Source organism: Staurois parvus, unplaced genomic scaffold, assembly GCF_062004578.1.
Source record: "Staurois parvus isolate SC_StPar_1 unplaced genomic scaffold, SC_StPar_1.0 ptg000941l, whole genome shotgun sequence".
In the NCBI taxonomy this organism is placed as follows: domain Eukaryota; kingdom Metazoa; phylum Chordata; class Amphibia; order Anura; family Ranidae; genus Staurois; species Staurois parvus.
In genome coordinates this window covers 953,545-973,561 of record NW_028318737.1, presented here as the reverse complement: position 1 = coordinate 973,561, position 20,017 = coordinate 953,545, and the positions used below count along the sequence as shown (strand labels likewise).

The window sequence follows — 20,017 nt, the reverse complement described above, 5'->3', positions numbered from 1 at the left end:
GCAGACGGTCTACTTTCGCAGCAGCAGCACTGCTCAGTCCAGGGCAGGAGTACTTTTTCAGCTGTGTTAGCTGTCCGGGAGGCTCTGGAGCGGTGCAGGGCTGATGGCTGTGGGAAGTACTTGCTGGCATTGGATCAAGCTAAGGCTTTTGATCGGGTCGACCACAAGTACCTCTGGCATCTCCTTGACAGGTATGGCCTGGAGGGGAGGTTCATTGGATGGCTTCAGGCTTTGTACGGAGGGGCTGAGAGCTTCATGTTGATCAATGGTTGGATTGGGCGGCCCTTTGAGGTCGGCTCGGGGGTGCGCCAGGGGTGTCCGCTGAGCCCTCTGCTCTATGCCTTTGCCATCGACCCCTTCATTAGAAGGATAGATGGCGGGGTGTTGGGCGGGGTGCCGGTGGGCACTACTGGTGAGCCACCTTTGAGGGTCGTGGCTTATGCCGATGATGTATCTGTATTCATCTCTGGGACCGGTGAGGCGCAGGAGGTGGTCTCGGTGATGGAGCAGTATGCAGAGGCATCAGGCTCCAAGATTAATCATGACAAGTGTGAATTTTTCTGGATGGGCAGGGAAGGTGAAGGCTTCGAGCTTCCGGATGCCTTCCCTGAGCCCCGACAGAAGGTAAAAGTGCTAGGCATCGAATTTGGCCCTGACGACTACAGCAAAACAAATTGGGAGTCCAGGTTGGCAGATGCTGATGTTAAAGTGAAATGCTGGAAGGGGTGGCGGCTGTCCCTAAGGGAAAGGGTTGACCTAATCAAGACTTACTTGGTCCCTGTTTTCTTATACGTCAGTTTCGTTTGTCTCTTGCCAGAGTCTCTCTACACAAGGGTTTACAGCTGCTTCTTCCAGCTATTATGGGGGAACAGACTGAACCTTGTGAGGCGGGATGTGACTTATCGATCCAGGCGGGAGGGTGGCCTAGGTATGGTCAACCCAGTTGTTTTCTTCTCTCTGATGTTTATTAAACATAATCTTGGTAGCATGTTAAAAGAGAGACCGCCTGCATGGGTAGGCCTTTTCCAAGTCTGGTTTAAGCCTTTTCTGAACTGTTGGGAGAGAGGCGGGCCAGTGAGAAGCTTGAGAGTCAGGCATGGTAAGCTCCCGGCTTATGTCGCTCCGTGCTTGAAGATACTGAGGCGGTGGTGTGTGACTGCGGAAGAGGTCAGATCACTCCCTGGGAGACTCCTGAGGGAGAGGGTCGTGGCCTCTGCGTTTCATGCACCATTGGCCTTGAAGGATTGCCCGGGCCATATTTTGCGGGAGGGGCTACGTTTGATAAATATGGAAAGGATTCCCTTGAAGTTTAGGGACCAGGCCTGGCTTGCGTTCCACGGCAGGCTCTATGTGAGGGGAAACCTGAAGTACCGTTCTCTGGATAACCGTGGTTGTCCGAGGACAGAGTGTGGGGGTGAGGTGGAATCTATGGACCACTTCTTGCTTCAGTGTCCCTTTAACATAGAGGTGTATAAAGAGGTGGGGAGGGCTCTAGACATCCCCTTCCTACACTGCATGTCTTATGCAGAGTGGGTATATGGGGCATTGGAAAGTCATACTGGTTTTGATTTGAACACTCTTTTTCTAGTTTGTCTAGTGACCCGTTACTACACATGGAATGCACGGTGTCAGGTTTCCATTCGGCAGAAAGTCCTTCCTGTTCAGGTGGTGGTGTGTGACATCCTTGGTGAGGTTGGGAAAATTCGGGGTCTAGAGAAAGACAGGTTGCGGCAAAGGACCTGGATAGAGGCGTGGAGGAACATCAGGCCTGTAGCTGCAATCTGTTGATCTCTTGGTGAGGTTGCTTTCCTGTTTTTCCTCTTCATTCACTCCCCTAGATTTTGCTAAGAAGTCTTTTTGAAGAAAGGCTATGTGCACCTGAAGGTCTAGGTTCCTTAGCTTTGGTTGAGTAGACAAGTAGTGTTTTTTTAAAGCCCTAAAGGCTGTTGTTGTTTAGAGGAAGTTGCTTCCCCTACAAGTGGAGGATGAATTTAATGCTTGATAAGTAGGCCATAAAGGTCTTGGTGATGTTTTTTTACTTTTTTTTCTGCTTCTTACCTGCCCAGTTAGTAAAGCCATACAGGCTGTTATTATTCAGTAGAAAGTATATATCTGATTTAGGGAGATGTATCCTGTTCTTGTTTTTGTTTATGTTTCCAGCTTATTGAATACTGTATGTATTTATTTATTTTTTGTATTTTTGTATAAAATGAAAGCCGGTTGCAAGATTTTATTTCAATAAAATATTTCCAGCTATCCTACAAGCTAGAACCCCGTTGTTAATCACTCTTCTACTATCCACACACCCCCACACCAGACACACCACACACGGTAGCTTGCCACCACCCAACAGTTTGTCCACAGACTGGTCTGCTGGGCCACCACACACAAACAGATCTCCGTTTAGCAGATCTGCTACTTTACAATCTGCAGGCAATCTGCCAACACACAGTACAATTGCATACAGATTTTCAATGAACTTAGACCGAGCACATAGACACTACAATACAACAATCTCTCTGGAGATATGAGCCCGAGCTTAGTGCACAGAAGTCACTTATTAATTTTAGATTTATTATCCTGGAAGTGAGCGGTGCATAAAATATATACAAAGAAAAGGAATTACAAAAAAGACAAGAAGACCCACAGAGTTGGCTATTCACTAGGAAAATAAAAGGGATAAAAACAGAAATAAACTTTATCGAGGTTTATCCTGTGACAGAAGCATGTCAGAATTGTCTGCAATTCCCCAATTGTACTGGTTCCATAGGAATCACCCCGTCCATATCTCAGGCTCCTCAATTTATTGAAATTTGAATGTGGGTGGGACTTTAGCCCTTGTCCAATCAACCCTGGGGGATGTTTCTGTATCAGCCTACAGGACGTTCTGTGTTCTGAAGTGACCTGGATCCAATGGACCAGGAATGACTCTGATCATTGGGTCAGAGATAGGATTTTTGACACCAGCGCGTCAGTCCGATCGTGACAGTACCAATCACTGTTCAGCTGTCACAATCAGGTGCCATTTTTGTGTGTTTCCCCGGGATTCTACAGAGGATACATATTCAGTTTTATATGGACATGGAGCCTAAAATGTGTCCAATCAGAAGGAAGTATTTTCATCTCTCTGCAACTAATATTTTAGCTTTTATGAGAGATGAAATAGATTCCTCTGATCTGTTGGTATAAATCAGAGCTGGCAGACATTTTGGAGCCTTCACCTGATCAGCCTACAGCTCTTGTTTCAGGTTCAGGAAGGTGAGAAATCCATGTCTACATGGATGAGTTGTATTGACATCTTGGTGTCTCTCCTGGCCTAGAAGCAGCTCTGTCCTTTCACATGCTAATTGGTGACCATATGTCTCTGACTGATGACTAAATACTGTATCTCTAATAACACGGAATGAAACTAGATCTACAGTCACATCCTTCTACAGATCACGTCACATCTCAGCTACTGGCAGAACTACCCGACTCTCACATTTACATTACAAATATATTTCTACATCATTATCATATCTCCTCTGAAGGATCTCGTCTCCAAGGAGAATACATGTCATGTTTGTAGTCATTCCTCATAACTGAGGTCTTCCAATCAGTCAGAAATTCTCCAATCAGTCACAAATGTAAGGGACCACTGCTCTGACCACTGATAGAAGGGAATTCTCCCATTGGTCCCTAATGTAAAGAACTAATAATTTAATCTCTGATGTAAGGGGGATCCTTCTCCCATTGGTCACCAAAGTAAGGGACCACTACACTGACCACTGATATGAGGGTCCTTCTCCCATCGGTCACCAAAGTAAGGGACCACTACACTGACCACCAATATAAAAGGGTCCTTCTCCCATTGGTCACCAAAGTAAGGGACCACTACACTGACCACTGACATAAGGGTTCCTTCTCCCATTGGTCACCAATGTAAGGGACCACTACACTGACCACTGATATAAGGGGTCCTTCTCCCATTGGTCTCCAATGTAAGGGACCACTACACTGACCACTGATATAAGGGGATCCTTCTCCCATTGTTCACCAATGTAAGGGACCACTATGCTGACAACTGATGTAAGGGAATCCTTTTCCCATTGGTCACCAATGTAAGGGACCACTACACTGACCACTGATATAAGGGGTCCTTCTCCCATTGGTCACCAATGTAAGGGACCACTACACTGACCACTGATATAAGGGGTCCTTCTCCCATTGGTCACCGAAGTAAGGGACCACTACACTGACCACTGATATAAGGGGATCCTTCTCCCATTGGTCTCCAATGTAAGGGACCACTACACTGACCACTGACATAAGGGCCCCTTCTCCCATTGGTCACCAATGTAGGGGACCATTGCACTGACCACTGATATAAGGGGTCCTTTTCCCATTGGTCACCAATGTAAGGGACCACTACACTGACCACTGATATAAGGGAGTCCTTCTCCCATTGTCACCAATGTAAGGGACCACTACACTGACCACTGATATAAGGGAGTCCTTCTCCCATTGGTCACCAATGTAAGGGACCACTACACTGACCACTGATATAAGGGGTCCTTCTCCCATTGGTCACTAATGTAAGGGACCACTACACTGACCACTGATATAAGGGGTCCTTCTCCCATTGGTCACCAATGTAAGGGACAAATACAATGACCACTTGGGATGATCTCTGGGTTTAGTTGTCGGAGAGTAGGGATGAGACGACAGTACAAACCAAACTTTGCCTGTTCCGGGTCCCGTGTTTTGCAGGAGCCGATCATCACATATAGAAGAGACATTTCTACCACTTCTATATATAACAGCTTCCCGCTGTCACTGGTGCCTGAGGAAGACATGGATGGGTACAGCGGCCACACCCCCAGGAATCAGTGATGTCATTGGGAATCCCTGCCATGTAAGGAAGGGGGGCGGGGATAGCAGTGACATCACTGACCAAATATGGTCACTGGTCACATTTGGGTAATAAGGTCCCACCATCCCTGTCCCTTCACTTATGTAGATGATGACAGTTTAGGGAGCTGTCATTGGGCTGGTGCTATTGTCGGGTACTATATACCCCATACTCATTCACATGGGGGGACGGTATATGGGGGCCCCTTGTTATTAAAGGGGGTTTCCAGAATCCAATATAACCCCCACCCACAGATCCCCACAGCCACCAGCCAAGGTGACAAGGTGCTATGCCTGGGGGAATCCCCCCTGGTAAGGTGACCCCCATGTTGTGGACATGTGGTCTGGTATGGATCAGGAGGGGGGGGGCACACTACAGCCTCCTCTGCACTCTGTATGGTGGGCTGTATATGATATACTGCTGACCCCCGCACTCTGCGCCGTTATTGAAGGGTGTGAGGTGTCACCGAGGAGCAATGTTCTATATTGAAGTTTGCCGTCATTGCACCGACACACACAATAGTTTTTGTTCAATAAATGTTTTATTATAATTTTACATTTAACAAGATTGAAGCATAAAAATCAGGAAATAGTAAAGGAAGAAATCTGATTGGTCAGGAAGATCCCTTGTCTGGAATGTGGGGGCGGAGTCATTATTATTGGTGTACAATACAATACACAACGTGTTCCATTATTATAACAAAGTATTGTAGAAAAGATCCCAACATAGAAAATGGGGGAAAGGAGGAAATAAAGGCGGATATGAAGGGGAATCTGTGTACGGGGAACACCTTAACAATCACCACCATTTTATTCTCCAGGGCCTCTGATGTCACAGAATAGATGTTTGGGGGTTTATCTCATCTTCAGGACCAAAATCTGCATTTTCCCATGTGTGCAAAATCATGCAGAAACAGCTCTGGCAGAGAGAGGGTTAATGTGGGCTAGATGGGATCCCTCTGCTGGGGTGACATTAGAGCTCCCCCTAGCTGCAGCCTGGTAATAACATTGCTGGGAGGTCTCTTCATTTCTCTGCTCCATACTTCCCGTCTTTATAGAAACGTCTCCTGACATTTGGGGGTCTATTCATAGAATGTTTGTATAGCAATTCCCTCAGTGAGAGTTCATGTCCATTCCTCCTGTGTGAATGGGGGAACCAATGTTATTAGGATCACATCTGAGCTGCTGGAATGTCTTCCATTGATGGAAAATACATTGAAAACTTCTCCTGCCATCAATGGCCGACCCGATCCCACACTTCATCCATGTCTTTGGGGACCTCTGATCTCCTTATGGACTGTTTCTTCCATGATGAAGGTCAGCCATGGAGTATATCTGAGGTGTATATCTGGGTGTGCTTCTTCCCCACATGAGAGCTGGGATGTCCAGCAACATTCATCTAGAAGACATTTCCCGCACTCAAGGCACTAATACACCTCCAGGGTTGTGTGGGGCCCCTGATGTACAGGAAGACAGGACTTCAGTGAGGAACATTTCCCACACTCAGGACAGGAAAGTGGCTTCTCCCCCGTGTGAGATCTCTGATGTTTGGAAAGATTGGACTTCTGTGAAAAACATTTCCTGCACTCAGGACAGGAATATGGCTTCTGCCCGTGTGAGATCTCTGATGTGTATACAGACTGGAGTTCTGTGAAAAACATTTCCCGCACTCAGGACAGGAATACGGTTTCTCCCCTGTGTGAGATCTCTGGTGTATTTTAAGATTAGACTTTTGTGAAAAACATTTCCCGCACTCAGGACATGAATATGGTTTTTCACCAGTGTGAATTCTTTTGTGCTCATTAAGATTGAATTTAGAAGAGAAACATTTCCTGCACTCAGGACAGGAAAATGGCTTTTCCCCCGTATGAGATCTTTGATGTCTGTAAAGACTGGACTTGCTTGAAAAACATTTCCTGCACTCTGGACAGGAATACGGCTTCTCTCCCGTGTGAGATCTTTGATGTCTGTAAAGACTGGACTTCCTTGAAAAACATTTCCTGCACTCCGAACAGGAATGTGGCTTCTCCCCCGTGTGAGATCTCTGATGTGTTTTAAGATTAGACTTTTGTGAAAAACGTTTCCCACACTCAGGACAGGAATATGGTTTTTCACCAGTGTGATATCTTTTGTGCTCATTAAGACAGAATTTAGAAGAGAAACATTTCCCACACTCAGGGCAGGAATACGGCTTCTCCCCCATGTGAGATCTTTTATGTACATTAAGCTCTGTTTTCCACCATAAACCCTTCCCACACTCAGGACAGGAATACGGCTTCTCCCCCGTGTGCGATCTTTGATGTATGTAAAGAATGGACTTCCTTGAAAAACATTTCCCACACTCAGAACAGGAAAATGGCTTTCCCCCTGTGTGAGATTTCTGATGTGTGTAAAGATCGGACTTCTTCGAAAAACATTTCCCACACTCAGGGCATGAATACGGCTTCTCCCCTTTGTGAGACCTCTGATGTATAAGTGTTGATTTTTCTACAAAACATTTCCCACACTCAGGACAGGAATATGGCTTCTCCCCCATGTGAGATCTCTGATGTGTGTAAAGATGGGACTTCAGTGAAAAACATTTCCCGCACTCAGGACAGGCATACGGCTTCTCTCCTGTGTGAGATCTTTTATGCTCATTAAGCTTGGATTTATAACGGAAACCCTTCCCACACTCAGTACAGGAGAATCTCTTCCCTGTTGGAAGGCCGGCCCGGTCCCGCACAGTCTGAGGTTCCTCAGGATACAAGGAATCCGATGGTCCATCTACACTGGGTGGTGCCGGATGGACATTGGAGGGAGCCGGGTTTTCTCCTGGACTATACTGTGTGATGTCCTCATCTTCTACTTTCCAGTCTGGAGACAAAGTGAGACAATCCTCGGAGGTTTTCCTCATCTCCCGGCCATGGACTAAAATACAAAGACAAAGAGGATTACTAGACAGGAGCTGATTGGTTCCCCCAAACCAGGACTCCACCCACATCAGGCAGCTTGGTCTCTGAGGAGCTTACAATTCCACCCTCAAGGGAACTAGGAAATGGCTCCTCTGATCTCCTACCAAGTCATTTCTTTGGACCTTAGTCAGAGAGTGAGGAAACAATCAGAACTGTCTTTTATAGGAGGGACAGTGATGAGGGGATTATAGGACGAGGGTCCCCACCCCCTCTATCACTCATCGTCATCTTCCCAACACAAGAAGTACTGCACTTCCTTATTTACTCCATGATTTAGTCATGAAGAACAGCGGGGCTGAGCCCCACCAGAGGTCAGAGAGTGAGGATGGGGGGAGAACAACCAAGATGAAGACTGGACTGATCCTGAAGACCACCATCATTGGGGTATTGACTCCTCCTTCATTATCACTTTCTGTTTAAGGGTCCAAAGTTGGAGGATGTTATCACATTATTATCACCATGTAAAAGTCTGTGCTCCAATCACATCATCCGATATAAAATGTCCAGCTGGGAGGAAATGGGGGGAACACAAGAGAATCCATATTATGTGTATATATAGCAGTGGGGGGAGGGGAGAGAGCTGAAGTTAGGAATATGTAATGTACAACATAGAGTATATAGTGCAGGGGTCAGGAGTATGTAATGTACAATAAAGAGTATATAGTGCAGGGGTCAGGAGTATGTAATGTACAACAGAGTATATAGTGCAGGGGTCAGGAGTATGTAATGTACAACAGAGTATATAGTGCAGGGGTCAGGAGTAGGTAATGTACAACATAGAGTATATAGTGCAGGGGTCAGGAGTAGGTAATGTACAACATAGAGTATATAGTGCAGGGGTCAGGAATATGTAATGTACAACATAGAGTATATAGTGCAGGGGTCAGGAGTATGTAATGTACAACATAGAGTATATAGTGCAGGGGTCAGGAGTATGTAATGTACAACAGAGTATATAGTGCAGGGGTCAGGAGTATGTAATGTACAACATAGAGTATATAGTGCAGGGGTCAGGAATATGTAATATACAACATAGAGTATATAGTGCAGGGGTCAGGAGTATGTAATGTACAACATAGAGTATATAGTGCAGGGGTCAGGAGTATGTAATGTACAACAGAGTATATAGTGCAGGGGTCAGGAGTATGTAATGTACAAATTATATAATATAAGGGTCAGGACTTACAGTATTAGTATTCTGTAATCAGTGGATGCTTAAATGTTTACTGTAAACATGTAGAAGTGATCTGGGATTAAACCATCATGAAACAGATTAGATTTGAGGTGAGAAAATCCTTGGACAGAGGGGTGGTGGAGGAATTGGTATGCTTGGACAGAGAGGTGGATGTGGTATACTTGGACAGAGGGGTGATGGTGGACTTAGTATGCTTGGACAGAGCCGTGGCGGTGGACGTGGTATACTTGAACATAGGGGAGACTCTCGACGTGGTATACTTGGACAGAGGGGTGGTGGTGGACATGGTATACATTAGCACTATGTATACGGTCCTCACTCACTCTGATGGGAATACATTAGACCTTGTTTTCTCCCATCTTTGCACTCCCTACAACTTCACAAACACCCCCTTTCCTCTCTCTGATCACAATCTCATCACCTTCACAGTCTCCTCGTCTTCAAACACCTATCCCTCCAAGCAGCCAACAATTACCCGCAGAAACCTTCACAACTTGAACCCGGCTCCTTTCCACTCTGCAACTGACCAACTCTATGACAGAATCTCTCCCCTGTCCTGCCCTGACCTGGCCACTGCTGTCTACAACAGTTCACTGTCATCCACATTAGACTCACTTGTTCCTCTAACAACACGAAGCATCAGGCCCCGACCATTACATCCGTGGCAGACTGACCACACCAGAAATCTTAAACAACATAGTTGTGCGTTGGAGCGATTGCGATGTAAATCCAAATCCCAAATCTGCTTTCTTCGCATACAATTCCTCCCTTCATGCTGCCAAACAAGCCAACTTTGTCACTCTTATTAATACCTTGTCATCTGTCCTCATCGTCTCTTCTCTACTTTTAACTCTCTACTTTCTCCTCCTCCACCCAGTACCTCACTCACTGCTCACGAGACTGCAAATCATTTAAAAAACAAGATTGATGCAATTCGTAGGGACATTTCCACTGCACAGACATCCATCCCACTTAGCATACCTTATACTAAACCTCCCTCAACACTTTCCTCTTCTGACCTCGCTACTACCAAAGAGGTCACTAAGGTTTTCTCAGAAGCCCGTCTCACTACCTGCCCCCTGGATCCTTTCCCCTCACAACTACTACTGTCACCCTCTTCTTCCATCCTATGCTCCCTCACTCACATCTTCAATCTTTCCCTCTCTAATGGTGCCTTCCCCTCCCCTCTAAAGCATGCGCACATCACTTCCATACTTAACAAGCCCTCCCTGGACCCCACCAACCTGAACAACTTAAGACCCAACTCCCTGCTGCCATTTACCTCTAAACTCCTAGAACGCTTAGTCTACAATCGCCTGAGCTCCCACCTCACCGACAACAACCTTCTTCACCCTTTACAGTCTGGCTTTCACTCTCTACACTCTACTGAAACTGCCCTACTAAACCTCACTAATGATCTACTAACTGCTAAAACCAATGGCCACTACTCCGTACTCATCCCAACCAATGGTCACTACTCCGTACTCCTCCCAACCGATGGCCACTACTCCATACTCATCCCAACCAATGGCCACTACTCCGTACTCCTCCCAACCGATGGCCACTACTCCATACTCATCCCAACCAATGGCCACTACTCCGTACTCCTCCCAACCGATGGCCACTACTTCATACTCATCCCAACCAATGGCCTCTACTCCGTACTCCTCCCAACCAATGGTCACTACTCCGTACTCCTCCCAACCAATGGCCACTACTCCATACTCATCCCAACTAATGGCCACTACTCCGTACTCAGCCCAACCAATGGTTACTACTCTGTACTCAGCCCAACCAATGGCCACTACTCTGTACTCATCCCAATCAATGGCTACTACTCTGTAATCATCCCAACCAACGGCCACTACTCCGTACTCATCCCAACCAACGGCCACTACTCCCTACTTATCCCAACCAATGGCCACTACTCCGTACTCATCCCAACCAACGGTCACTACTCCCTACTTATCCCAACCAATGGCCACTACTCCGTACTCATCCCAACCAACGGTCACTACTCCATACTCATCCCAACCAATGACCACTACTCCGTACTCATCCCAACCAATGGCCACTGCTCCCTACTAGTCCCAACCAATGGCCACTAATCTGTACTCATCCGAACCAATGGCCACTATTCCATACTCCTCCCAACCAATGGCCATTAGTCCATACTCCTACTACTTGACCTCTCTGCAGCTTTTGATATAGTTGACCATCCCCTCCTCCTCAAAAAACTCCACCCTCTTGGCCTCAGAGACTCTGCTCTCTCCTGGTTTTCCTCCTACCTATAGCAGCGCTCCTTCAGCATTACCTATAATGCTGCCTCTTCCTCTTCACTCTTTCTTTCTCTGTAGGGGTCCCTGAAGGTTCTGTCCTTGGACCCCTTCTCTTCTCAATCTACACCGCCCCCTTGCTCACTTGATAAACTCCCATGGCTTTAAGTACCATCTCTATGCTGATGACACACAAATATATCTTTCTACCCCTAACCTCACCCCTTCAGTCTCCTCCTCACCTCACCCCTTCAGTCTCCTCCACACCTCACCCCTTCAGTCTCCTCCTCACCTCACCCCTTCAGTCTCCTCTCGCATTACTAACCTACTAAGTGACAAATCGGCATGGATGTCATTCCACTTCCTCAAACTCAATCTTTCCAAAACTGGGCTCTTAGTATTCCCTCCAGCCCGTGCCCCTCCCCTGACTTCTCCATCAAGATCAATAATACAACCATCAACCTCATGCCAGGGTACTAGGTGTAATCCTAGACTCCCATCTGTCCTTTCACCCCCAAATCCAATCACTGTCCAAATCTTGTAGACTTCACCTCCACAACATCTCCAAGATACGCCCGTTCCTAACCTCAGAAACCACTAAGCAACTTATACACTCCCTTGTTATATCTCACCTTGACTATTGTAACTCCCTCTTCATTGGCCGACCTCATCGCAGGCTATCCCCTCTTCAGTCTATCATGAATGCTGCTGCCAGACTCATCCACCTTACTAACCGTTCTGTATCTGCCACCCCTCTTTGCCACTGGTCTCCACTCAGTGTCCTCCACCCCTCTCTGCCAATCCCTCCACTGGCCTCCAACCCTCTCTGCCAATCCCTCCACCGGCCTCCACTCAGTGTCCTCCACCCCTCTTTGCCAATCCCTCTACTGGCCTCCATTCAGTGTCCTCCACCTCTCTCTGCCAATCCCTCTACTGGCCTCCATTCAGTGTACTCCATCCCTCTCTGCCAATCCCTCCACTGGCCTCCACTCAGTGTACTCCATCCCTCTTTGCCAATCCCTCTACTGGCCTCCATTCAGTGTCCTCCACCTCTCTCTGCCAATCCCTCTACTGGCCTCCATTCAGTGTACTCCATCCCTCTCTGCCAATCCCTCCACTGGCCTCCATTCAGTGTACTCCATCCCTCTCTGCCAATCCCTCTACTGGCCTCCATTCAGTGTACTCCATCCCTCTCTGCCAATCCCTCCACTGGCTTCCCATTGCCCAACGGATAAAATTCAAAACATTAACAATAACATATGAAGCCATTTATAACTCAGCCCCAAATTACATCACCGATCTTATCTCTAACTATCACCCAAACTGTACTCTCCGCTCCTCACAAGACCTTCTACTCTCTAGCTCCCTTGTCTCCTCCTCCCATGCTTGTCTCCAGGACTTTTCCAGAGCTTCCCCCATCCTCTGGAACTCTCTACCCCAATTTATCAGACTATCGCCTACTCTGCTCACTTTTAGGTAATCTCTGAAAACCAACTCTTAAGGGAAGCCTATCCTGCCCTCAGCTAATAATGGAATCTTCTACTCCTCCAACCAGTCCATCCCCCACAGTTACTATCTTTTGTACTACTAGCCTCTTCCTCCTAGATTGTAAGCTCCAAGGATCAGGCCCTCCTATCCCTCTCGTATTGAACTGTATTGTTGCTGTATTGTCTCCCGTCATATTGTAAAGCGATAAGCAAACTGTTGGTACCATAAATCCTGTATAATATTAATAGTGCAGGGGTCAGGCGTATGTAATGTACAACATTGAGTATATAGTGCAGGGGTCAGGACTATGTAATGTACAACATAGAGTATATAGTGCAGGGGTCAGGAGTATGTAATGTACAACATGGAGTATATAGTGCAGGGGTCAGGAGTATGTAATGTACAACATAGAATATATAGTGCAGGGGTCAGGAGTATGTAATGTACAACATAGAGTATATAGTGCAAGGGTCAGGAGTATGTAATGTACAACATAGAGTATATAGTGCAGGGGTCAGGAGTATGTAATGTGCAGCATAGAGTATATAGTGCAGGGGTCAGGAGTATGTAATGTACAACATAGAGTATATAGTGAAGGGGTCAGGAGTACGTAATGTACAACATAAAGTATATAGTGCAGGGGTCAGGAGTATGTAATGTACAACATAGAGTATATAGTGCAGGGGTCAGGAGTATGTAATGTACAACATAGAGTATACAGTGCAGGGGTCAGGAGTATGTAATGTACAACATAGAGTATACAGTGCAGGGGTCAGGAGTATGTAATGTACACCATAGAGTGTATAGTGCAGGGGTCAGGAGTATGTAATGTACAACATAGAGTATATAGTGCAGGGGTCAGGAGTATGTAATGTACAACATAGAGTATATAGTGCAGGGGTCAGGAGTATGTAATGTACAACATAGAGTATATAGTGCAGGGGTCAGGAGTATGTAATGTGCAGCATAGAGTATATAGTACAGGGCACCAACCTTGCGCATTACCTCAGTAACCAAAGTTTATTAATTGTAAAATAATACTCACAAACAGCGAATAAAATCAGGCATATAGGTCCTCAAAAGGACCTGAAAAGTAGAAAGCCAGCGCGGATCCCATCGTGGGGGTAGATACTCAGTACAGCTGAGTACAGCTCTGATGAAGAAGGATGCCCTTCGAAACGTGTCAGCTGTATCTACCCCCACGATGGGATCCGCGCTGGCTTTCTACTTTTCAGGTCCTTTTGAGGACCTATATGCCTGATTTTATTCGCTGTTTGTGAGTATTATTTTACAATTAATAAACTTTGGTTACTGAGGTAATGCACAAGGTTGGTGCGCTTCTCATTTTTGTTTCGATTTGCAGTATTGGTCGGGCTTCCCCAGCCTTATTTGGAGCTGCACAACTCTACATGCATTGGTGGTCGATCTTTCCAGGTCTGGTTCCATCTATTCGCCACCCACCTGAGTCCTTGAGCGCAGATAATTTCGCTTATGATCTGTTATATAGTGCAGGGGCCAGGGGTATGTAATGTACAACATAGAGTATATAGTGCAGGGGTCAGGAGTATGTAATGTACAACACAGAGTATACAGTGCAGGGGTCAGGAGTATGTAATGTACAACGTAGAGTATATAGTGCAGGGGTCAGGAGTATGTAATGTACAACATAGAGTATACAGTGCAGGGGTCAGGAGTATGTAATGTACAACATAGAGTATATAGTGCAGGGGTCAGGATTCATAATATTGGTATTCAGCAATCAGTGATGGCCTAGATGTCCACGAGACAAGGTGCAGAGGTCCCACACTGCTACCTCCCATCTCCTGAGTCTGAATCCATTGTTTCTATTTGTTTATCAGATGATGGGGGATCTAGGTGGATCCTCCGTACTGCTCTCTCCTTTACAATAAAGTCTCCTCTTACCCGGTGATGTGAGGGGCGGCTGATTGTCCATTATGACGTCCTTGTAGAGATCCTTGTGTCCTTCTAAATACTCCCACTCCTCCATGGAGAAATAGACAGTGACACCCTGACACCTTATAGGAACCTGACACACACAATGATACAGTCACCATCCAGACACATCCCTTGTCTGTTACTGGAGAATGTCCCAGAATTCCCGGCACCGCTCACCTCTCCTGTCAGCAGCTCCATCATCTTCTCTGTGACTTCTAGAATCTTCTGTGTCTTCTGTCTTGTAGGGATCAGGGATGGAGGTGGGGGGATGGTGATGGGATTCTGGATTCTCGAGGATCTTGTGGTCATACGATAAGATCTCCTTCTGGTGTCATTGTTGGTAGATTTCTTCATGACTCCTGTACAGTTCTGTATGATACAAAGAGGTCTTACCTGTCCATAATGGACAACAAGAGGAAGTACTTGGTATAGAAGAGTCCAATGTTTGGTGAAAGGATTGGTGCAAAGCTGAAGGTTTTGGTTCTGTTAGTCATGATGCCATCAGGTGGTCTGACATTGAGCTGTACAATAGAGATGGTCTGCATCCCTCACACAAGGGCGCTCAGCTCCTTACTATGGAATTTAGGAGGTTTTTGGACATGCATTTAAACTGAGAAATGGGGGCAGAGATGTCATTGTTGAGGATCATTTCTGTCCCCAGCAGGCTGAAACAAATGTGAGGTTGGTGTTGCTCAGGACGGGGCTGATGGGGTCACTTCAGTTACAGTTTCTGCTGGTAAACATAAAGCAGTAGATGGCAGTGCTTGTCATGTCATTGCACTAATGCTCCGAGTTTAGGCAACAAGCTTTGTGAGCTGACAGCTCTTATGTCTAGGGACCGCTTGGACCTTCTTGTAATTACAGAGACGTGGTTCAAGGATTCAGATGACTGGGAAGTAACTATACCAGGGTATACACTATACAGGAAAGACAGAGTAGGGGGGAGGGGAGGTGGAGTTGTCATATATGTCAGAAATAGCATAAGGAGAACATTAATTCAAACAACAAATGAAATACTGGAAACCCTCTGGGTCTGCCTTCCAACCAGAGAGGGATCTTCCCTTAGAATTGGTGTCATATACAGACCCCCAGGACAGACTGAAGATTAAGATGACTTCTTGATTGATGAGATAACTCAAATGGCAATGAAGGGGGAGGTTTTCATTATGGGTGACGTCACCACGCCTGACATTAACTGGAATTCTCAAACAGCTATTACAAGCAGGAGCAGGATGTAATGGAAGAACTGAATGGTGCCTTTCTAAAACAGTAAAAAGTCCAACAAAAGGTGATCATATTCTAGACCTAGTACTGACAATGTTGAAGTGGGAGAAAATGTGGGTTCTAGTGATCACCAATGTCTTTGGTTTGATATTAAATTAAGAACTGAAAAATCAAAAACAAAAGATTTAGATTCCATATAGACAAATTTTGATGAAATGGGTCAATTTCTAAAAAATGAGTTGAAAGGTTGAAGTAAAACAACCGGAGTAAGTAATCAGTGGGCACTGATAGAGTCTACCATCCTGGAGGCAACTAGATTATATGTCAGGCAAGTTAGTAAGAATAAACAGAAGAAAAAACTGATAAAAAAATATACAAAAAGGAGGCCAAACACATTATCAGCGCTGCCAAAGCACAGAAAGAGGAGGAAATTGCTAAATCTATGAAGAAAGGAGATAAAACCTTTTTTAGGTACATTAGTGATAGAAAAAATATGATGGGATCACTAACATGAAATCTGGGCACCACACCTGTGTTGGGGGAGACCTGGATGTAGCAAACCACTTAAACAATGACTTTTGTCTTCTCAGAAATAAATTATACTAACAATAATAAGTTGAGAAATCATATTGGTTCCAGTAATGATGGATCATTTTTAGGATTTCCGGAGACAGAGGCAGCAGAGGAACTGGCTCAGTTAAAGGTTAATTAATCAATGGGCCCTGATGGATCATCCCAGAGATCTCAGAGAACTTCGAGGTCTAGTTGTTGGACCACTAACTGATCTTTTTAATCAATCTCTTCTAACAGGAGAAGTGCCCCATGACTGGCGGACAGCTAATATTGTACCGATCCACAAGAAGGGCAGCAAGGTAGAAGCCGGCAATTACAGGCCAGTGAGTCTAACATCGGTGGTAGTCAAGTTAATGGAATCACTCCTGAAAGGAAGGATCATTGATCATCTAGAAACACACAACTTGCTGGATCCAAAGTAGCATGGCTGTACGGAGGGCAGACCAGGGCATCTGATTGGGTTTTTTTTACTATATTACCAATGATTTGGACCAGGGTGGTGCTGTGGACATAGAATATCTTGATTCCAGCAAGGCATGTGATACAGTTCCACATAATGATCTAATACAGAAGTTGGACAAGCTAGGACTTAGCCCTTGGGTGGTTCAGTGGATGTGCAGCTGGCTAAATGATAGATACCAGAGTGTGGTTGTAAATGGGGTTCACTCAGAACAGAGAGCAGTCACTAGTGGTGTACCCCAAGGTTCTGTACTAGGACCTGTTCTATATGTAAGGGATAGAACTAAAGGGTTGTTGGGTAAGGGGATGTCTCTTTGCTGATGACACACAAGGTGTGTAATAGGGAGGATATCCCTGGAGGTGTCTGTAACATGGAACAGGATTTGGCATTGCTGGAAGATTGGTCAAAAAAGTGGAAATTTCAGTTCAATGTTTCTAAATGTAAAATAATGCACCCAGGAAAAAATAATCCCTTGGGAGTGAAGAACATCGGGGGTACAGTGTTGGCCAACATTACAGAGGAAAAGGACTTGGGTACTTATTTCAGATGATTGCAAAATGAGCAAACAGTGGGGAAAGCGAATAGAATTCTAGAATGCATAACTAGAGGGGTCCATAAAGGAGGAAGGAGGTCCCAATTCCTCTATATAGATCTTTATATCACTAGAAGGGTCACCGGCAGGAGGAAGGAGGTCCTGATTCCTCTATATAGATCCTATCACTAGAGGGGTCACCGGCAGGAGGAAGGAGGTCCCGATTCCTCTATATAGATCCTATCACTAGAGGGGTCACCGGCAGGAGGAAGGAGGTCCCAATTCCTCTATATAGATCTTTATATCACTAGAGGGGTCACCGGCAGGAGGAAGGAGGTCCCGATTCCTCTATATAGATCCTATCACTAAAGGGGTCACCGGCAGGAGGAAGGAGGTCCCAATTCCTCTATATAGATCTTTATATCACTAGAGGGGTCACAGGCGGGAGGAAGGCGGTCCCGATTCCTCTATATAGATCTTTATATCACTAGAAGGGTCACCAGCAGGAGGAAGGAGGTCCTGATTCCTCTATATAGATCTATCACTAGAGGGGTCACCGGCAGGAGGAAGGAGGTCCCGATTCCTCTATATAGATCTATCACTAGAGGGGTCACCGGCAGGAGGAAGGAGGTCCCGATTCCTCTATATAGATCTTTATATCACTAGAGGGGTCACCGGCGGGAGGAAGGAGGTCCCGATTCCTCTATATACCGTATTTATTCGAGTATAACGCGCACACGTGTATAATGCGCACCCCTAATTTTCGATTAAAAATCGGTATAAAATTTTGTTTCACTTTTCCTCGGCTCAGACCAAGCATTGTAATTAACAAACGTTGTTGAACACGTGCGGCCATGATAAAAATCATTTATTGACAAGGTAAACACAATACCGACATAAAATTACCGGTAACAATATTTATTTAAAATGCTTCAAAGTCAGATTCATCATCATCAGATACACTAAAGAGTTGTTCCCATTCTTCTAGAGTTAATTTATCATCAGTGTCCCAGTTGGCAGGAACATCTGTTTCTCCAGCTTCTTCGCTTTCTTCTGAGTCTGAATTCCACAGCAGGTCGTCTTCTGTGCCGTCCATTTTATTGCTGATGCCTGTCTTTAAAAAACTCTTGATGATCATTTCTTTTGGCATGTCTTCCCATGATGTTTTAATCCAAGATGTCACGAGAGATAGGCCAGGTTTCTTGAGGTTTCCTTTTGCAGTCAATTCTTTGTCTTCGGATTTCATCCAGGTAATCCACTTTTCCCTGACTCTGTCTTTGAAGGGTTTGTTTAAAACAACATCGAGTGGCTGAAGAATAGAGGTTAGTCCACCTGGAATCACAGCTTGAAATGTCTTTAGACTTTTCAGTTTGTCTTTCACAGTGTCTGTCAGGTGTGAGCGGAGCTGGTCCCATACAAGCATGGATTTCTTCAGTAGTGCGCCTGGTCTAGTATTCCAAACTTTATTTAACCATAACATGATGCCCTTCTCATCCATCCATCCTTTAGGATGACAATGGATCACGACACCTGGTGGAAATTTAACTCCTTTTGGAATAGTCTTTCTTTTAAAAATCACCATTGGTTTAAGTTTAAAACCGTCTGCCATACAGGATAACGCAACCGTAAAATGAGTTTTCTCATGGCCTGTGGTTTTAATCTGGACTGTGTGCTTCCCTTTGCTGTCAATTGTCCTGTTGCCTGGTAGGTCAAAACACATGGGGGTCTCATCCATATTGCCTATCTGTGAAAGTTCAAAATTAATCTGCTTGCGTTGGTTGATTATAAAGGTATGGAATGAAGTTATCTTCTCTGCTAAATCACTTGGCAGCTTCTGCGCTATCTTTGTTTTCTGGCGTATTACAAGTCCGTGCCTTTTCATAAACTTTTGTGTCCATCCATTAGAGGCTTTGAAGGTTGAATCTTTGCAAAACTTTTGGGCTTGAAGTCTAATGTGGAGTGATGTGACAATGTACCCACTACTTCTTTGGTCAATGATCCATTCATAAAGTTCCTTCTCCATGTCTGGGTACATGGCTTGTCTCCCTCGTTGTGCTTTTTTGGTTTTATTCATATCTTTCAGGACGACTTTTTGTTTTCTCCATTCTCTAACATTCGTCTCTGGTACAGTGAATTCTCGGCTAGCTGCTCGATTTCCGTGAATTTCAGCATGACCAACAACTTTGAGCTTGAATGAAGCGTCATATGCAGAACGTTTTCTCTTGATTCCCTGAGTTGCCATCTAACGGGTACCAGTATATCAATAAATAATATGAAGAACACTACACTGAATATGATTATAAAATGAAGAACACAGCAAAACAGCAATGCTTACCGTAACGTGTGGGCGAGGAAAGGAAATGAAGAAGCGACCATACGAAATGAAGAGGCACAGGGGACGTTTTTTCTTCTTCTTTCTTTCTACAGTGAGCGCATGTGCCCTCAATGGACCGGCCGCCACTGCGTCAC

General features: G+C 45.4%; 2 protein-coding genes and 1 pseudogene across 2 annotated transcripts in view; 1 reads left to right on the top strand and 2 right to left on the bottom strand.

Moving 5' to 3' along the window:
- The window catches only part of LOC149441851 (uncharacterized), a 409,050-nt gene that overhangs the window by 301,953 nt on the left and 87,080 nt on the right, over nucleotides 1-20,017 (top strand). The gene's annotated exons all lie outside the window — the stretch shown is intronic.
- LOC149441855 (uncharacterized) overlaps nucleotides 1-20,017 on the bottom strand; it is a 269,391-nt gene that overhangs the window by 243,993 nt on the left and 5,381 nt on the right. Inside the window, exon 4 of the mRNA XM_089656824.1 lies at nucleotides 14,898-15,128. Coding sequence (XP_089512950.1) covers nucleotides 14,898-15,128 — 231 coding nt within the window. The remainder of the gene's footprint in view (nucleotides 1-14,897; nucleotides 15,129-20,017) is intronic.
- LOC149441856 (uncharacterized) lies at nucleotides 5,414-8,035 on the bottom strand (annotated as a pseudogene).